The sequence below is a fragment of the Calonectris borealis genome, chromosome 11 (assembly GCF_964195595.1).
Source record: "Calonectris borealis chromosome 11, bCalBor7.hap1.2, whole genome shotgun sequence".
Taxonomy (NCBI): domain Eukaryota; kingdom Metazoa; phylum Chordata; class Aves; order Procellariiformes; family Procellariidae; genus Calonectris; species Calonectris borealis.
The window spans coordinates 23,170,014-23,190,912 of NC_134322.1; the positions used below are offsets into that span (position 1 = coordinate 23,170,014).

The 20,899-nt window shown below is 44.3% G+C and overlaps 1 protein-coding gene across 3 annotated transcripts in view; it reads right to left on the minus strand.

The window, feature by feature from the left end:
- Window positions 1-1,152: 1,152 nt before the first annotated feature.
- Window positions 1,153-20,899, minus strand: part of ARIH1 (ariadne RBR E3 ubiquitin protein ligase 1) — a 62,524-nt gene continuing 42,777 nt past the window's right edge. Inside the window, exons 6-14 of one of the 3 annotated variants that reach the window (XM_075160574.1) lie at window positions 18,545-18,611; window positions 17,408-17,514; window positions 16,869-16,911; window positions 15,667-15,738; window positions 7,558-7,688; window positions 7,401-7,459; window positions 5,821-6,092; window positions 4,820-4,932; window positions 1,153-1,932 (exon numbers count right to left, since the gene is read on the minus strand). In XM_075160574.1, coding sequence (XP_075016675.1) covers window positions 1,848-1,932; window positions 4,820-4,932; window positions 5,821-6,092; window positions 7,401-7,459; window positions 7,558-7,688; window positions 15,667-15,738; window positions 16,869-16,911; window positions 17,408-17,514; window positions 18,545-18,611 — 949 coding nt within the window. In that variant the 3' untranslated portion in view covers window positions 1,153-1,847. Of the gene's footprint in view, window positions 1,933-4,819; window positions 4,933-5,726; window positions 6,093-7,400; window positions 7,460-7,557; window positions 7,689-15,666; window positions 15,739-16,868; window positions 16,912-17,407; window positions 17,515-18,544; window positions 18,612-20,899 lie in introns of all 3 variants that reach the window. The other 2 variants (XM_075160575.1, XR_012675268.1) reach the window with 2 other exon arrangements.

Consider the following 20,899-nt stretch of genomic DNA (forward strand, 5'->3'; position numbering starts at 1 on the left):
CTCCGAGCCACAGCAGGAAAAGCACAGGGAAAGGGGCTGCGGTGCGGATGCTCTCAGGGGTGATTCCCAGGGGCAAGTAAGTCATGGTGGGGGGAGCCGAGGTGGAGAGCAGGTACAGAAGGACAAAACTACATCACTGGAAATGTGGGTAGGGATGAGCTCAGGTGCCAGCTGGAAACAGCATTTCGCATTACAGACCTGCCTGCCATCTGCCTTTCTTAATTCGCCCCTTTGCAAATTTATTCCCCCTTGGAGCTGGCAGATTGGCAGAAAGCTTTAAGGACACTAGCCTGGCGAAAAATACCACAGAAGGAATTCCTATACAGGAGTAAATTTAATAAAACCACCACCAATTGTTTACTTTAACATAGCTCTTGTTACAGAAATCATAAAAATGGACTCAGTAGCTAACTCATTAGTTCTTTCCCCTTTTAATTGAAAAATACCCCACTGATTTCAACTTCTACTGCACTAGATGGAGTGTTAAATAGTTGCCAGGACAGTATGCCCAGTAATTGAGCCCAAAACAAACACAAAGACAATTCCATCATCTTTCCTTTTCAATGTTACGACTCGTTATAATGTAAGTGAAACTTAACAGCAAGGAACGGTCCATTTGACAGATGAAAGGGGGAGGGAGAGGAGATCCACAGCCGAAATCTTTCCGTAAGTCTTTTGAGAAGTGGTGCAAAATACCCCTCCTTTTCCTGCCTCAGAATAAAAAATAAAACTCTAAACACACACACACACAGCCTCTGGGTTCAGAGCGCGTGTCCTGCGTGCACGGACGGGAACAGCCGAGTCGGATTTGGGCAGGTAGCAACGCGGGGCCAAAAAGAAGGCAAAGCATCCTGAATCACAGTACGCACTGGTGGCTAGGGCAACGCACACGGCGTTACCGAGCATCAGGAGCTGCGCGCGAGGGGACGGGTCCGTCGCCAGCAATGGATACACACACGCAAAACTGTGGAGGCCGTGGACGTAAAGGAACTGCAGGAAGAGAAGAAACCCAACTTCTCTGGTAAAAGCCTTCCAAAAAGAAAAAAAAAAAAAATTCACTACACCAGCACACGCTTCCCCCACCCCATCCCAGGGAAAACAAAACGAAACAAACAAAAAAAATAATCAAACTGAAAGAAAATGCACAGCAAATAGACATAATCTTGAAGATTTTTAAAGAATAAATATTTTTTGTAATTAAACATTATGCAAACACGTGCCACGCTTGCTCTTTGTCCATGCATATGCGCTATATACAACTTTGAAAAATACTGTGTTGTCCTCTTTTTGTTTTAAAAGTCATATACAAAGTTTGTTTTTTTTTTTTTTCCTTGCTGTGTACCCCCCTCCTCCCCTCCCCAAGAATCATCTTTACAACGAGCCAATCGACATTCATCCGTGTACTTGGGTGGCAGAGAGGAGGAGGGGGGCGGGAGAGCCATCCCCCCTTACCAAAGTACATCAAAATGGCTGGTTTGGACATGAAAAGCAGTGTCAAGAAACTGGTTTAAATTTCATCTGTACTACACACAGGAAAAGAAAGATAGAAAAGAAAAAGGAGTCGGCTTGGAGAATGAAGCTACGTTACAAGTTAAAGTTGGAGGGTTTTTTTTTTAGTGCGTCTGTCACACTCTTATTGGCCGCCTAGAATACTGTTGTACAATGGTTTATCTACCTTTTTTCCTTTATTACAATATAATTTACTTAAATTTTCTGTTAACAAAACAGAATCCCGGTACTACAGACCAGCGGTGTAACAGGCATAGCGCCTTGTGTGTGTTTTATTTGAATTGCATGAGCACTCTAGATGGTAAAGGTTTCAGAGTTCGTTTTATGCGGGGCCAGTCTCAGTCCTCAATGTACTCCCACAGGTCCTTCTCGTAGCCTTCATGCACGTGCTGCAACAAAACCCTTCGTCGACTCTCGCAGTATCTGCAGCAAAGGAGGACAAGCACAGAAAAGGCAGGTTAGGAACCGCGGCTCATCCCCAGCACCGAGTAATGCAAACCTACATTAAGCCTCACTTCCAAAAGAGGAGATCCCCCGAGAAGGGAATTTGTATTTGTAGCCCGTTAACAGCGCTAATTAAGACTTCAGTCACTCCAGTCACTCAACTCCAGGTCCCCTGGCTGAAAAAACAGCATGCAAATTTAGAGTTTCCCATGCAAAAGTATCCCCAAAGCCCCTACAGGGAACTTCCATTAATAACGGAAAAAGGAAGAAGCAGCAGCTGCAATTTGCAAAAGCCAGCGCACGGGTTAGCAGTGACACCCGAAATGGGACGAAGCTCTCCTCAAACGTGGGCTGGTGCCTACGCTGAGCCCTATCAGGACAACAAAAATCCAGGAGCTAGCTGGGCAAAACCTCGGGAGCGCTGACCCTGTTTTATTCCCCTGCAAAATTCCGGTGGAGATGGAAGCGGTCAAGCTGGCTACAAAAAGGGTTACTGGTCTGGTTGGAGCGCGAGTTTCACCTCGCATCGCGACTCCCGGGTCTCAGAGGGGCACTACGCCCTGCAGGGCCTTCCCACCTGCACTCATTTAAGCGGATGAAGCTGCAAATAAAACTGAATCCCAGAGTTAGGTACAGTCCTACCAGGGTCAATGATACTGAGGAAAAGTGATATCATAGGAACATATCAAAAGATGCCATGTTCATTTCGGGTGCGTTAGCCAACTAAAAAGATAAAAGCAGAGAAACGTTTAAAGTATTCAGGTTCCAAGAGCAAATTATGAATAAGCAGCAGGCATTTCTGGATTAAACCCCTTCCAGCGGTGATGCCAAAGTCTACATCATCTTTAGGCACGCAGGGGACGAGGCGAGTTCTAGTCACAGCTCCCAAGGCCCAGGCGCAGCTGTGTAGCCGGTTCATGGTTCGGCAGTGCCCAGCCCGGAGTGGTGTGCTGTAACGTGAGAAACTGGAACCCAGGAGCCGACTGCCAAGTTACCGGTTCCTGCTGGGAATTCTGCGGTTCAGTTTCCGGGCATGCGCATCGGCCAGGAGGGCATCCAAGGGGCTCTGGCAGCTGGGAACCCGGCTTTCTCGGCAATGGCCACACATCCCTCTGCTCGCTCAAGCGAGGTTCACAGGAGGAATCTCCCAGCAGAAAGCTATCCTTGATCACAACGCCTGCTAACACGTAGGCATGAGGAGCACATCACAGCAGCCTGACCTCGGAAACACCTCACCTTAACCCGCAACCCTTATGCTGCGACCATTCAGTATCTGATCAGACCGACAGGTTTATCAGAATAAAACTGTTCTGGCTCCTCTCACTGCTATCAGCTGTTGCAACAGAAATCACCGTACACAAAGTCCCATTGATTTTCTGAAGCATGTGACAGCAAACATGCATAGTTTCTGCTTTCCCAACTTCAGTTATTTTGCTGCTGGTGGTGGGGGTTTAATCCTGTTTTCTAGAAATGTCTTTGCAAGCTAAGAGATTGGAACAGCTGAAACCGAATTAGCTAGGTGGGCAGTTCCTGCAATTTCCCAGAGCTCTTTAAACCCACCTCGGTAACATCCTTGGTCGCAGTCTTGCATCAGTACACAAAGAGCACCGTGGAGGACATGATTAAGGCATGACTGAACTAGTTAATTAGGGACCTGCGCGGGCTTGACAGATGCATACTTTCTTCCCAGAAACATGAAGCCAGGTTTGGGATACTATGTTTTCAGGCAATTCAGGCTACATTAGGTTTTAATTTCTTCTGGATAGCTGTTACCATCCCTAGAACAGCATCCAGTTTCAGAGGACTTAAGTGAACAAGCAGCTTGTTCCGAGATACCAACTTAATGGTGGTCTTAAAGGGTAAGTTGCAAAATGTCTCAAAAGAGAAGGCCTGGTAAGTATTCTCCAGGCCCAGCCATGCTGCCAGACTACGGCAGAATGGGCCACAGGCCCACCAAAGCACAACAGCTGCTTCCACTCCCCAGAGTCCCTTAGTCACTATGGCTCACCCTACTTTGGCTTTTCCCCCCCCCCCTAAGCTAGCAGTAACAAATTCAGTGACTTTGGCAAAATGCCTCAAAAATGCAAGCCATAATCCTGTGACTCACCCACATTTACAGCTCTGTATTTTTCCACTGTGCAGAAGCAATTCCCCTAGGACTGTAAGAAAGCATTGGCAATTGTGTCACCTGGACCCTGGTTCTTCTGCTCTCCTCCCCAGTTGGGCAGGTTGCTCTCTCCCTCTTCTTTAAGAACAGCTTTTCTACACCCGCTTTTTGCACAAATGGACCCAACAGATAAATAAAAGAGCTGATTGCTCTCTTATGGCAACTCATCCTAGGCCAAAGCTGTCAGCTTGGAACCACAAAGTCACTCCTTGTTCTTTGGCCCTCACTATGCAGGTCCCATCTTGGTCCTGGCCATCCCCACATGCTCCTCCTGTGCAGGAACAGCAGCGTATGAAAAGCCATTGCTTTTGGTCACAAGATTTTTCCATTACGGTATTGAATCTTCTAGCTACTGCTCAGCAGAGCAGATGCAAGGCAGAGTTGGGAGCCTCTCCCTGCGGGCTGTCACCTCCCCTGAGGGCTGGTCCCAGCAGGGACACAAAAACATGCTGCCAGCATCTGCACGAGGGCTTCACCGCTGGTGACTTCAGGGGCTGGCGCAGGACACCGCTGCTGCTGTTCTCAGATGCCCAGGGACCGGCTGATGATCACAACGCATGGCAGAAGGCCAACAGCAAACAGGGACGTGACTCTGGAGAAAACTGTAGCTTGGCAAGTACACATGCAACCACCTGTCACACGGGATGGCAACACAGGTACTTGGGCAGCTTTGAGATAGAGGATTATTCAAAAACAAACCTGTACTTATCCTGTACTTTCTGCTTTATGTCTTGCAGCGAATCTTGGGATATATCTCGCTCAAGGTACCCAGAAAGCACCTCTGTAGCATTCTCTAAGTCTGCTTGGTTATTCTGCAAAGACCAAGGAAAAAAAAAAAAAGGAGTATTTTGGGGGGGAAGGAGAGGAAGAGATTTTTTTCTTCAATCCAAGTGAAATCAGTACTGAAATAAAAAGCGGGATTAGATATGCACTGTGTAACACCCTAGTAGTCTGCTCTGAGCATCAAGATTGAAAGAGCTGAAATTTCTTCATTTGATAAGAAGAGAATCTGCATATCTACCAGCAAGTCTTATGTCTTCCTTGATCTGCAATATCCTGGCAAGCCTTAAGAAAATCCTTTCCTTACTAGTGGTACAATGTGGTACAAGACAATTCATCGGCCATTCTGTCCCTTGCCCTTTTTTTTTTTTTAAACCAGCATCGGCAAAGCCTCTGCTGGCTCCTGGTACACGCACAGCAGCATCGGAGCACAGCTTTCACTATGCTCAGTAGTTGTGCGCGCCCTTTGCTGAGCACGCAGCACAGAAGCATCCTGCTTAGGTTCTGCACAAAGATCAGCAAAGGACCGTTCTAAATCATAAATAGTCAATACAGTTTCACTTGTGAAGCAGATTGGACTTCCACGTTTAGACCTTCAAGTGCAATGTTAATGGTAGCGCCCTTGGAAAAAAGCCAACACCAGGGAAAGTCAGAATGCCGGATTTAAGCTTTAATGCCTTCTTTGCCAGTTCAAGACAGAACCTCGCTCCCTTTCTTGTTTCAGAGGGCAACATCTTGTAAGCCTACCTCCCCCGCCAGCAGACAATGCTACACACTGCCCAGCAGGGCCTCTAACTTTTGCACAACAATATTAAGACAGACTCACTTCAATAAAACTGGGGACAAGAGCTTCTCCAAGCATTAAATCTATTTCGCTTAGCTTTGTAGTCTGAGCTCCTGACAACCATGTTTTCTCCTACCTCAAAGATAATGGACTGATTATTCTTTTTGAGGTAGAAGGCAAAGACGTAAGTGTACATGAGTGTGGCACGACACTGGCAGAGGACGTCGACTGCTTTCTTCAGGAACTGCACCTCGATCCATGACATGTTGTGCTGCTGCATCTCCTCCATTTTCTGCTTCACCTGAGCATAGAGCTTGTGCTCAAAGCGCAGGCTCTGCATGTGGTTCATATAGCGGTTGCAGTAGAACAGGTACCTCTGCAGGGCTGCTCTGGATCGCTGTGTTAATTCCCATTAGGGAAAAAGAAAACAAATAGTTAAAACAAAGTAATGGCTGCAGGAGAAGTAAACCCTTCACAAGGCTCTTCCTGACCCTGAGAACGAGCTTCCTTTCCAAAGGTGTTTCCTCTCCTCTCACGTCGGCCAGGCTTAGATGGCGCCGCTTTGTGCGGCACTGTTAGCCCCGGCATTGTGTGGAGAGGAGAGGCTAGACCCACAGCAGCTCGCTGTCATGCAGGGGACTTCCCAGCACAGCTGTGGAATCCTCGCTCCCAACCCTGAAAGGAATTACAATCACATTGCTAAAGCTTGATCAGTTTTGAATTTCAGCCTCTCAATTCAAGTTACAGGACTTAAATGCTTCCAGTGTCATGACAAACAGCGAGAAGCAGATTTTCTTTTTTTTTTTTTTAGCTAATAAGGAATTCTAATTAAACAATTACTGTGCTTGTGTTAAGAGGGCAACCTCAGGTTGCCTAGGCCACACTGATTATAGAGCAGGAGAAAGATGCCATGTGCTAAGTAGTACAAGAGAACCAAGATGACTCAATACACAGCCATTAATCTTATTTTCTTCCACTGACAGGTCAGCTGTAAAACAATGACAACATGGGCATGATTAAACTTGCATGTTGTGGATGAACAAAGGTAGCACGTATCAGCCAAAGTCATCCCTATCTGCAGGAGGAGGGGCTGCAGGAAATACTTTGGTTCTTGGCTATAACGGTACTTTGACAGAGATGCAGGAAATGGATTTCTGCAAGCTGCAGCACACAGCATGCAAACCCTCCCTATTAAAAGGGGTTTTGGCTTTATCCATATTCACAAAACAGTTTAATGTAGCTGCAACTTCACCCGCAGTTTCTTCTACGTCAAGCCTCCAGGTATAGTTATTGGAATGACAGCAATTTACATTCGAAAGGTCTGCTGTGTTTAAACACTTCAGGATTCACATTAAGAACTTTGCAGTAAAGAGCATTTTACAAAGGATGTGAGGGTTGTTGTCTCAGACCCACGGCATTATGATGACTTCATGAGAAGAGCTGCTATAAAACAGGCAAGGCAGCATGACGGATAACAACTGAGTTAACATGTTCTTTAAATTGGGTTAAAATGGCTTTGAACGTTTTTTGGTTTTGTTGTGGGTTTTTTGTTCCCTCCCCCCCGGCACGAAGCAAGAGTCCAAAGACGCAGGGGAACTTGACTGTCTTTTGGATTTGTGCCCAAATCCAGGAAATTCTTCAAAGCCAATGTATAGGTTTACAGAAAGCACGCCACAGGGCTGGCGATCTCCCTTATCACCAAAAGTTATGGACTCACCTCCTGTGCATCCCTTGCTGCCTTTGCATCATCCTCATTGTAGCGATTACAGTTGTACCTGTAACAGGGACACCGATTCCACAGATTTCAGTCCAAATCGATGCTGCTTGCATCACGGCTTCCTCGCCTTCCGGCAAGGCACACTCCTGAACTCACCAGGCAGATCCATGGGGCTCCCAGGGGCCCAGACACACCCAGCAGAACTCCGCTTTGCAGTTCTGGTTCCGACAGACCATGTGGTTGCAGCCCCCGTCCTTCTCGATGGTGACGTGGCATTTCGGGCATTCCTGTTCACAGGACAGAGAGCACCGTTAGCAGGGAAAGCACAGAACCCACAACAGTCTTGTGAAGTTAGAAGGGTTCCCGTGGCAGTAAGAGATAGCACGTCAAGTGAAACACATGATTTACTTTTTCCCTTTGATTGTCGAGATCCTCTTCTGAGTCAGGCCTTAAAGTATTTCCAAAATCGGAGCAGCTAGATAGCAAAAAACCCTAAGGAACAACACATTTTATCTCTGCTGCTATCATAGTGGTACACTGGATGGATAATTTCATGACCTTCTCCAAAATCACAGCAGTAGTGACAGTCTGTAACAGCCCAGGGGAAGGCATCTGGCTTTCCTCACCATCAAGTGTTTTGTCCACTTCAGCACTCAAACTGAAAAAAGCCTAACAGTGAGCTGATACCATGCTGTTACCAATCCGAGACACCTGCAGTTGTAAAATGCCATCCAAAAAGTATCGAAAACATGCAGCAAGAATCTAGCATGCTTCAAAGAAGCTTCTGTCAGCTAAAAAGACACTTCTCCTCGGGCATTTCCACATTTCCCATCAGGTCCCGTTTTTCCCCTTCATGTGACACCTCACTGAAGACTTCTCCCCACACGGGGCTTCCCTTTCCCGTGTAAGGCCTTTGACAAATACAAGGATATCAGAGAGCAGCACTGCACAGGGAAATCTTTGGGGAATAGGGTTTTTTTAATAACACCAATATAATTCTCATAGATCAGCAGCATATGGCCACTTCCTAAAATGATATTCAACTCACGTAGAGCATAAAAGATTATTTCTGTAGTATCCCAATGAGTACACATAGCTGATTGCAAGAATAAACTAAGCTGCCCCTACGAGCGAAGGAAGCCAGTCAAACTCTCTTCTGCCGCTTGTTCCTGTCCCCGAGGCACTTCTCTTATGCCGGGACACAAAGCAGCTGCACAAGAGCTGGGCCAAGGAACTCATCAGGTTAAAATCAAGCAGCAAGTACAGAGGAAAAAAAACCAAAAAGTATTTTAGCCTGGTTGAGTTCCTCAGTCCAGCTCATCACACAGCCACACTAGCATTTATGAAGTTTTTGCAAAAGCCAGTTTTATCTACAAGGCAATAACAGATATATCCAAACAAGTAATCCACACTCATGTAAAACCAGCCGCAGCTTTTGGATCAGAAGCATATAAAGTCCCCTGCCCAGTTAGGAGCACATCTTTACTGTTTGCTAACCAGAGCAACCATTTCCTATTCTGGCATTCAGATAAACTCTCAACAAAGGAAGAAACCAACATGTTCAATCAGTCGGTAACTGCTACTTTTATATAGGACACAATCCAACACATTCTTGTACATCCACTCCAAGTGCCCCAACTATTACTACATTTTCATACAAGTTTGCCTATTTGTATCGTAAGACACAGGAGAATTTGTACATTGAGAAGTACTGAGGAGATAGCTCAGGAGGTGCAAAACACCAGTGTGGTCTCCAGATGTCAGACGTGGCCCTTGCCACTGCGGGGAGGGAGGTTTGCAGTAAGGCGAAGCAGGTTACAAGGGAAAAGAGACAAGGGGGAAGACGTGGGAGACTGCAACTTCTTTTTGGCCGACATAATTAAAGTGCTTTCAGCACTTTAACTAACTTTCAGCTAGTTTTGCTTCCTGATGACTGCAAATTGGCAGACCTAGGCACTAATGAAAAATAAGGCTCATCACAGCAGCTTGACCTAACTTTGAGGTTATCCTTGCTTCAAGCTGGGGGGCTGAACAAGATGACATCCAGAGGTCCCTTCCAACCTAAATAAATTCATGGTTCTGGTCTCTCCAGCAATGGCAGAGCGTTCCACTTGAGTACTGCCATCACTTCTTCCTCTTCAAAGTCCTGCTTTGGTCCTACTGCCTGATCCTGAAGGTGAAGGGTTAAGGACTGGGCAGAAACAGGTGACATCCCACACAACCAGCAAGGTTTTCCTGAGCAAGGGTGTAGCCATTCCTTTGAAGGAAGCCAGTACACTATTACAGGACTTGTTTGGAGAACGTTCAGCCAAGAACAGCAGCCCTCCCAATTCCATCAACAGGTCACAACCCTGGGGTTTGGTTCAGGGTTTTTTTTGGCTTGTTGTTTCTCTGATAGGTTCAAGCAGCAAGCAAGCACATAAGAGGGTTTTTTCAGCCCTGCTTTCCTCCCCATCACCTGTGTTTGTCCTACAAACAGAGTGGCTGTACTACAAACAGAGTAAACGAAGCAGAGCAGCTCCCTCGCAGGCTCTCTCAGGGTGGACAACATCAAGATGTCCTCTTGGGCTGTCCACAGGATGGATACTCAGGCAGGTAACCTTGTTCCCAATTAGTCAGTCAATGCAGTTCTGTGAATTTCAGAGTCAAAAATGGTCTCTCCTTTGAGCACACTACCCAGCACGGTATCTATTTTCCCTTTTCCAGGCAGCTCTCCTCCCTCTTCCAATCCTGCACCAATACCTCAGGACCCAAAGTTCGGTTTATCCCACCAATATCGTTCACCACTGCGAAGATCCCTGCTCAATTAGCTCATCAGGCAGGGTGCACTTTGATAACATGTATGAACAGCGGCAGTGCACCCCTGTCACGTCATGACACAGCTCCCCTGTCACTCAAACGCGGGCCCTGGGGCACACAGCGATGAACGGTTTTTCAAGAGAAGATGGTGCAGTTTCTTCCAAACACATCTCATCTGATGAGATGCCGAAATCCGCGTGCCTCGGTGGAAGACGCAGCTAATCCATCAAACAGCTGCAGCGATCACTCCTGCTTTGGAAAATCCCACAACTGGAAGAAGAGAGAAACAGTTCCCAGATGACCTGCCAAGCTGGAGAGGTGCAGTGGGGCACGTCCACACCGCGAGGACGTGGGGCCATCCTCACCCGCAGCGAGGCTCAATTAGGAGCACTGAAATTCTGCTCTCCTGTCTTTGAGGATGAGACCAAGCTCTTCAGTGTCTCAATACTGCATGGGGCTTAGGGCTTCCAGCCCTGTGATGCAAACTAGAACAAAAAGACCTTAATTACAGCCCTTTTATTAGAGGGAATGCCAGCCTTTTCAAGCCTTTATATGCCTGTCAAGTAAAGCACAAGGAAGACAGATTACACAGTAAGCTATACAGATGCATGAAGCTGTGTAAAAGTCGAATATTATTAAAAATTAAGGAAAAGCCCCGAGAAGAACATGCTAAACAAATGCTTAACACCAGTGGAAAGAAAAACGCAGCAACTACTCAAGCCACCAACGCAAGGAGTGGGAGAGATTTATAGATTAAGGAGGATAGGGAAGGAAGATCTTATTGAGAATTACAGCTACGCAACAACATAATAGCCAGCAAATCAAATTACTAAACCGGTAGATTATTCTGCACGTTATCTGTCATGCTGCGATGCAGAAGTGACCTCAATAACATTGTTCCACTCTAAACAATTTGGTGTTGTGCTTACACACTGCACTTTGAAACAAAAGCCTGGGCAAACCTGGCAAAGGGGAACAATCCCTATTTTGTCATAAAAGGCTGCGTGTACACAAAACACCATGAACCTCAGCTGCTGTTCTACGAACAGGAGGCTAATTAGAAACGTATTTCCTATTTCAGGGCAGGTGAAACAGATTAGTCCTCTCCAGGACTCCCAGAGGCAACTGGTGTACATCAGCCTCCCAGCCACATTCACAGTGACGCCTTCACCTATAACCCATCCAAAAAAAAAAAATCCTGAAACACCACAGGGATTTCTTAATGCATTTCAACAAAATCCGAAACCACTGAACTTAACTATGGTTAGCGCAAAACAGTACACCATGACAACACCTAGAGTCATTGAGCAAAGCAGGGTATTTTAAACACTTGCTCATCTGAGAGGAAAAGGTGGCACTTTGACATCCTAGGAAAGATGCTGTTCGCAGTTCTGGCACGAAACTACGCTGGTGAGAAATGAAAGAGCAAAGTTCGATGCTGGTGCCCCAGGAGGATCTAGCAGGCTGCCAGAATTTCCACGCGTTAGAACAAATGTAGGACTTCCAGAAAGTACAGAGGGAGTGCATGTTCAGACATTGAAAAGTGACCTGAAAAGGAAGAGAACTGGGTTCGTGCCATTTTATCTCGCTTAGAGGAGAAAAATGGCCAATAGCTTTTTTGGAGGAAGAAAATCTGCCTGTTTTATACATCAGACATTCAAGCCCTGTCTAGTCCGGAAGATAATGAGATGGTGACATGCCAGGAGCCAAAAGCGGTAAGGCAGGGTCATTTTTAGTATCAGATGAACAACTTTCGTTAACACCAATTTAACTTCAACAAAAAACCACTGCCTTGGGTGAAGACCAGCACCATTACCATCTTTGTTCTTCTGCCTTTAGTATTCTGAGATGCAGAAAGATTAACATTACTGAAACTCAGGTTTGAAACAGGTTTCCCCCCCTCCTTTTAGGCAGTCTTGATACACCTTAAGAGCCAAAAATAAATGCACAAATCCAAGTTTTTTACATTTCTTACTCCTTTGAAGGTCCACTTAACAGAAGTACCTGATCTATGTGGTTTCTTTATTCCCAAAGCCACACGGACCAAACAATACCTGAAACCTGCCTAGTTTAATTCAAGGAACTATTTAAGAACCAAGTTTGTACAACTAACTGAAAAAGAAATGTGCAAATCCTTGGACTATTCAACCCTTCTCTGCAAGAAGACTGAGAATTAAAAGCTTGTTAAAGAACTTGTATTGGCTTATCTCAAGTTTAAATTAATTTAGATATGTGAAAGTATCTTAAGTAAAAGGCCATCAACGCCATCACACTCTCTGCTGCAAGGGCTGTATCTTTTGTATAAGTAGAAAGAATTTAGTGCATGTCTCTTAAGTGCAAACAAATGAATGCAAAATAAAAAAAAAATTACGTAGGAAACCACAGAACTCGCTACTTAAATCTCCTCGTTTTTCTTTCAGACCATTCTACATAATTCATCAAAAAAAATGCATCACATCACTCCAGTTTGTGAACAGAAACCAATTCAGCTGGTTTTCACTTTTCTATTCTCTCATATACAATTGCCTAATTTTCCTTTCCTATTCTGTCTCCCAGGGCAAGCTGGAACAAATGTATCTCACATTCTTGTGTTGCAAAGGATTACCCAGATTTCAAGCCCACATTCCAGGAGGACTGGTATTTTTCTCTTATACCTTCATCTTGGTAAGACAGGAAGTTTTCTACCCTGAATGGAGACCACATGGGACAGGACTGCAGCTCAGCATCACGCTTGGAGGACTCAAAAAAGCACTTTTCAAAAGCTAGAAGCAGCAATGGAAACCACAGTAGCCATTAAATTACTTGGAAAGTTTTTTTCTCCACTGAAAACGGATTTTGGCATCAGATGGTATCTGATCCAATTCCCTTCTAGGTTCTTCAAAATGAAGAAATTCAACACAGAATTTGGGCTCTGACTTGCAGTCACTGAAGCAAATAGCTGTGAAGGCACAAGACATCCCTCCCCAAACACGACTGCCCCATTTTCCTGCTAGAAATAGTGCAGAGAGTAAGGACAGATGTATGTGCACTCCAGCTGTATCGCTACAACCTCACGCTACGGCAGGAAAGGATTTTACTTGGTTCCTCTCTGAACAGCAGCAGGCCTGTGTCACTGTCAGATAGACACTTGGGTTTCTCCGTGCCTTTGGCCAAGGGCCAGCAGGCAATTCAGGCAAGAGGAGGTGGTGGCTGGCAGCCCCGCGGCTCTGTGCCGATCCGGTTCTCCGGAGGCTGCGAAGCTCCACTTGCACATGTTCCAGCAGCCAGTGCTGCTCACGCTTCATCATTATAGCAGTGTGAAATTACCACCTTCCACATCTCCGCTGCCCACAAGAAGCCAGAGATCATTACTAGGGGTGGGTTACGTTTCCTGCCAACTTTCCCCTCAATTGTATCTAGCGTCAGTTCGGAAAGAGAAGAATTGTGATATTGTCCTTCAGTTAATTCAATTGATATGGATACCATAAGACTCCAGGACAGTTGGCTTGCTCCAATGTCTGGTGTAATTACCCTGATGTTATTTTTCTTCCTCTTGCTGCTGTACAGCCTGGGCTCCAAAGTATTTTCTTGCCGTAGGAGCATCTAGTATGGTATTAGAGGAAGTAGCTTAGACAGGGATGTTCAAGGACAACAGCTCTTCTGCTGCTGACTCCAGACTACAGGAACTAACAGATAAGCTGGGCTGATGCCAGCATGGCTTGGCCATACTCATTTCCCCTCCTCACCGTCCTCTGGATGGGTGTTTCCCACAAAAAAATCTTCTTACTCTGGCTATTTAATACCATTTCTGACAGTCTGAGCTATGCTTTAAATATCAGCCCAACCACTAGCATGGCTCCTACCTGACAAAGTCTAGATTCTGGTAGAAAAAGAAAAAAAAGAAAAGAAAATAAGTTACCATCTTTACGATAGTATTTCTGTCTACGCTTAAGTCTGTGGGCAAGCAAGCTGCAGAAACTCTAACCATCTTGTCTGAAAAAGAGGCAAGTAGCTTCCTGTTTCCAGTAGTCAGCATTAGTGACACAATATTCGTGTTTGGTCTACATTAACACATATGCGTATATCATTTCAGCCTTTTTAGTGAGCACAGAATCTAGTAACGGAAAGCTTAACATTTGATCGTAACAAAACCCGCAAGGAGATCTCAGATCCCGGTCTTTAGCAGCACATGCCAAGGTTGGGGCAGGTAGAAGACCAGCGGACCTACGGCCATGACCAGTGTCACACCCCTGAGGGGCAGCAGCAGCACCTGGTCTGGCTCCTGAGGGCTTTGTCACAGGCAAAATAGGGCTGCAACACAGGCAAAGTAGGGCTGTGGCCATTCTGATGTCCCAAATATTTGATACCCAAGGCTAAAAGCTGCTTTACATGTGCTTACACTCAGCCCTTTCCAGCTATTTGGCTACCCTTCTTCAAGCTTAATACAGGCAACACCTGAACACCAAGCAAACTTTGAGCAAATTTGGTTCAGTTCTTGAGCCACAATACATTTTTGAACACACCCACCTCAGAAAAAGCCAAGTTCGCTTTATTGAGCGACGTTCAGCCTCCATGCAGGGACCACACAAGTCCCAGCCCACGAAACAGAAAGCAGCAGCCAAGACTGCACAATTTCAGCCTGACTTTAACTGTGCATTTCAGCACTGATGGGTGTTTCTGCTTTCACCATAATGCAACATTCCAGTTCAATGAAAAACACACAGCCAGCCCCAGAAAGAAGCAGCCACTGCTGCAAACAATACCATTAAACCAGTTGCACAACAGAGCTAAGAAAACAAAGCAGCCATTTCCTCACACTGTCCCCACCTTCTTCCACCCTCCTGGCTCGGCAGTCGTGAGACCCAGGTCTGCTCCTAACGCCCCGATGGCATCTGCTGCTTTTGTTTTCCTGCCACCATGCCAACCTTAGTTTTAATTTGTCCCAAACTGAACAAATGCTGAAGTTTTAGGCAAAGTTGGGCTAGGTGGAATGAAGACATTTACATAATAAAATCTTAACAGCTGTTCTGCCAGTCTCTGTCTGGAATCCTGCCCAGCGGAAATGAACAACTCCTCAAGAGGCCAACCCAGGGGATTTAAAAGCAGATGTAAATTATCACAGCCAAATCAAGCCACGGGTGGCGTTAACATGTTTCACACACTTGGAGTGAGGCACAGATTTGCTTAGGGAAGCCATCAATGCTAGACAGGAGCCCAAAGACTTAAAAACTTGAGCTTCCTTTGGGTCTCCAATTAACTCTTTTTCTTAGAAGAGCAAACTCCACTTAATCTGAAGAACCTCACCTGATTCGAGGCAGTAACACCTATTTGCTCTTCAAACAAGAGTACTTCAGTGTACTGCGGATTTTAAGGCTTGCTCTTAACTAATGACATGCAACAGAAAGAATAATCCTCGTACAGAGGAATTAGGCTGTCACTCTTCTTTTCATCTGATAAGTCTATAAATAATATGAGAAAAACCCTCACCTTTGTGTTCGCTGCAATCCAATTAGAAGTTTCACTGTCATCATCACACTTCTTAATCCATTTCTTTAACCACTGTTAGAAAAAAGAAGAAAGAAGAGAGTTACATTTAAACAGAAGAACTGTAAATGTTCCTAAGACAGCTGCCTACATTAAGGTAATGGTAAGGAATGCATAACCACATGGGAATATGGGAGGGTGGTGGTGCTGGAAAGCAGTGCAAACAGCAACTAATTTAGTCGCAGACATTTCCTGCAGCTCCGTCCTGAGCCAGCAAGCACAATCACTCAGCACAAACACTTCAGCAATGAGTCTGCAGTTCTTAAGTTCAATCAACACAAACTTCATGTGGGACTCTAAAATAATAAGGACGTTGTAACAGTGATCTGCCAAAACTGCAGTCAGACCCTCTGTGATGCCTAGCTTTACATCAAGCCGAGTTTTTCCTTAGGCTTGCAATGCTCACCTTACGCTTTTTTTTTTTAAAAAAAAAACCTTACTGAGAACATGGCTGTATCAAACGAATGCAAGCAGCAAAAGCAAAAGACTGCTTGCACCCGTTAGATAATAAACTGACCACATCTAGCCTGGAAAGGCCAGCTAAACCATGCCAAACCTTTGGTGAGGTTTCCCTCCCCTCTCCCCAAGGAAGTTTTTTTTGCATTTGTCACTAGGAGCACAGACTGCTCTGTCCCCAAGGCATGAAACATGGCTGTCTGTGAGCTGTGCACAGGCCACAGGATCCCAGGCTTGATTACAGTTTTCGACAGCTCCACGAACAGTTCTAGAGTTCACTGCATGGCAGCAGGTCCCACGACCAAATTAATTCCTTCAGTACAACAAATCACAAGCCTGCCGAAGCACCAAACACCTACAGAAACGCCTAGTACAGGAATGCTTGTTGTCAAGTGAAGCATTCACTCCTGAAGCACCTTCATTCCTCTTCAGAGGGTCACAGCTGTAACAGCCACCTCCTCCAGACATTTCCCCATCTGGCTGAGGCACTGTTCCTTCACAAGGCGCATCCTAAAGGCATCCAGTATGATTTCACTGATTCTTCTCATGTTATGATCTAAACAGGTGACCTACTATGCTTCTTGATCTGAACAGCTGCAAAGCTTGTGCTTCCTTTCTACGTCTTGCACATAAATTGACATTGAACTTTTTCAAGTCATGCATTTAGAAAACAACTTTGACATGCTCACCTTGCATTTAACAGGATCATGCCAGTTTTCACCGCAGTTAAAGCTGTAAGTGAAAGAAAGGGGAAAATAAGCAAATAGGGCAGATAATTACACTTTTATTTAACTAGGTTAACACCGTGGAAGTTTTCTTCTGGGTTGTTCTGCTGAAAGACCAAAGCCAGTCCTAAGGAAACATTATACAAAACATTATACAAAACATTAAAAAAAACCCCAACCCTCAAATCCCTCTACGGCCATTTCAGAGCAGTATGTATCTCAATACACTCTGATTCTCTGCAGTGCCTGCAGTCAAGAACCTCACCTGATCTGAAACTATTCAGCTGAAGGCCATCTCTCAGTGAACGTTAGATCTAGCTCCATGTCAAAGGAGGCCCAAGAGACAGAGAGCAACAACTACATAGTGATGTGCTTGGCAACCAGCTGTATCTAATCCTGGCTTACCATTTGAAACCTATAAAGACTTACAGAATACATACTAATACACTTTCAAGGTTGTAAGTAAAAAGCAATATCAACATCTTTTACGTGATTGTTCTTACCAAAACTGACGTCCACATTTGCAGCGAACAGGTTTAGCATCAGGATATTGGACTTTAACAACGTGGTGGCAATCTGGGGCAGGACACCATTTTAACAGTCGATTACACTACGAAATAAAGCAAAAAAAAAAAACCCCAACATAATAGAAAAAGGATGCTGCACAAGGACCCTACCTGCCCTTCATCCCTTTTTCATCCTTTCAACCATGACCTCCAGTCACAGTCCTTCCTGTCTTACCAGTCCTCTGCAATAGGAGTGCTGTGTCCTCAATCTAAGCATTTACTTTCTACTGAAAGAAAGCAGGAATACGACAGCCAACTCTTCACTGTCAAATGGCCTCTTATGAAAGATGAGGAACGTAAACACTTCTGCTGACCTCCCAGCTCACCCAGAGAAAATATTTGAAGACTATGAAGCTATGAAGCTTTCCACTGAAAAAAGCATCTGTCATTTGCAACTACCCATCTCTGTTCCACCGCTGCAACAGCCTTTCCGAAACACGGCTCACACCACGCTCACTAGCTTTTTACAAGCGCCACTTTCTAACACCCCCTGAACACCACCTCATCACCTGTTCCTGCTGTACTGCGGCCAGATATGGGTCTGCACTGCTAGACTTTTGTCAGTCTTTCAGCCTGCAACACCTGTTTATCTCCCAGTGTTGCATTAAAAAAACTACTGCATACATCACTTCAAACAAGGACTGGAAGTTTGATCCCAGTAACACTTCCATACTGGGCTCTACAGTGAATCTAAACACATACAACTGGGAAATTGGGACAGCGGAGAAATCTTCCAAAGCACCCTTCTCTAGGTTTATTTCGATTTTGAAGTTGCAAAGCCATTAGTATTTTGCTAAAAGCAATATTGCAACTTTACTTCCAATGGCATCTGTTTGCTATATCTCTAGGTCTTTTGTCCTGCAGATTTTTAATATTTTCTTACAACTATACCTGTAACTAAACAGGCTACAACATAACCCCTGCAAAGCCTCTAACTTGAAGTTACACTTGATTAGAGACTATGCAAAAAAAATCTGCTCTACAGTTATAAACAAGCCTCACTTCTCTGGTTTGGTACACATGCGAAACAAAAACAACGTAGAAGCCACTAAAAATTTCAAATAAAACACTCACCTCTACAAAACTATTGGTTATTAAATGCTGGTACTTTAATTTAACCTTAGAATCTGTGATCAGACGCCTGTGGAAAGGGAAGAAACAGAAAAATTATTGTAGTAGAAAACTCATTTTTTCCATACATAGCCACTAAGTTCAGACAGACAAATTATTTTGATTCTTCCTTCTATGCCTGTACTTTTTTGTACTTACCTGTTCTCTATTTATTTACTGTATTACATTACTATGAAATCTACAACTATTGTATTTAACTTTTAATATTAGCTTCAGAATCACATAGAAAGCTCATGCAATTCAAGAGAACTGAACCTCTTGGTGCAGGGATTAAAAAAAAAAAAAACAAAACACAAAACAACACTTTCCTGAACAGCCCAAGAAACAAAGCAAACAATTTCATTAGTTCATTTACATTAAACATGGACATTTTTTGGCAAATCCCTTTAAAAAGCTCCAGAACAACTGTTGTGTGGTTACTAACTTTGGTAGATCTACTGTTATCTGGGTTTCTATGGAATGCTACAGCTTCAGTTTAGAAGTTAATGTGGTTTTAATCTATTTACCATAAAGACAAAGTTGATTTAAATTCAACAGCATAGAGGGTGTACACAACACTGATTTTAACTTTAAATTAAGTTAGTCAGCTCGGAAGCGGGAGAGCAGAAGACGACCAGACAGATGGTAATCCTTTAAAAGCATGGTGACCACTTTTCTCCTGGACACACCGACCCAGCTGGCATTTGCAGACTGTCCAGCTTAGATGCATTCCAGATAATTTAATTATGTATTGCTGAACACTTTTATATTATATACATCTTTTAGTTATGACTGAAGTATCTTCTGCATATATAAAAACTCACAATATAAAGTTGGACTAATACACACTTTGCGGTATTTCTGTTTTAAATCAAACTGTGGAATACAGCTTTATACAGGCCATACTACATATAAATACTGAAATTAATAATTATCCATTTCAGGGTGCAGCCAAAATCAAGCGTACTCCTGCATGTTATCATGCCAACATTCATTAAAGAACAGTGCATGTGACGATGTGATGCGGCATAAATCCTAGCCCTTAGCAGTCTGAGGAGCTCCTCACCAAACGACATGCTGGTTATTACATAAATATAGCACATGGCAGCCAAATTCTCAGTGCTAAAATAAAACAAATCAGCTGACGAAGCACCTCATCAGACCGATGTCCACAGCAAGCCTGCAATTTTGGAGTGAAACTTATTGAAGAATGAAAAAACAATTTGAACTTATAATATGAATTATAAATCTCACTTTCTTACTCCATACACGAGCTTTTAGGCGTAATAAATGTCACTTTAAAAATTTATTGTATTATATGTATATATCAGGAACTGGAATTTAAGTGAAGAGTAATGCCGTAGCTAACCAGAGCACATGGAGTACGCAATCCGCTGTTTTTTGCTTACCAGACTGCCTATGATCACTCCAAGTCAGCAACCTCACCTGCTCTAGGTTCAACAGCACTTCCACAGCACCACTTAGGTCAAGACCTTCAAGAACTTTGCTCTGAATATTATCGTCTTTTGACAAACAATAAATGGAACTAGACAAATTAAAAGATGAAAACCATTCCCAGTGCCCATGAACCATCCGTTGGGGGACACTCCTCTGTGAGTCAAGCTATAAAAGAAGCAACCACACCAAAGAAGCCAGGCTGGAAAAGCAAACGGCTTGCAAAAACAACTGAACTCTTGATCTCTTCTGGCAACTCAGTTCAGAACTACACAATCTCAAAACTTCACCCAAAGATGGCAGCAATCCTTTATCGGACCATAAGTTTTACACTTTTGCTCCATTTTGATAATGCAAACTCCTCAAAGACACCAATCAGTGGAATTAGCAAAATGCACATCATGTGAGATGTCAAACACCCTCCCAAGGAATTACTTCAAGACCTTACTACATTCTGATCCGACACAGAAGCATTGGTATTTGCAATTACGCAAAGGAAGAGGCAGCGCTCCATACGACTTCCATACAGGAACCCAAAATCCATCCATTCCCACCGAGTGGGTTGATTCTCAGAAGTTACTACCAGACTGCTGCCACCCATGAGCAGCAGCCGTTAGACACACCAGTAATAAAGCCAGCCTGTCTTGCTTATCAATGAAATCAACATCTTCGCATGTAGGTTAAAGCAATTACCGGCAGCATTAGGAAAGGTGAACAAGGGATAGAAACAGATTACCTTCAGCCAGTTTGAAGGTCTTGAAAGAGCTGAAAGGGACCCTCTCTTCAACCTTCCTACTTAAGCTCAACAGTAACAAGGAAAACAGACAATAAGCTAGCTAAATACTCACAAATCCAGAAGTCATC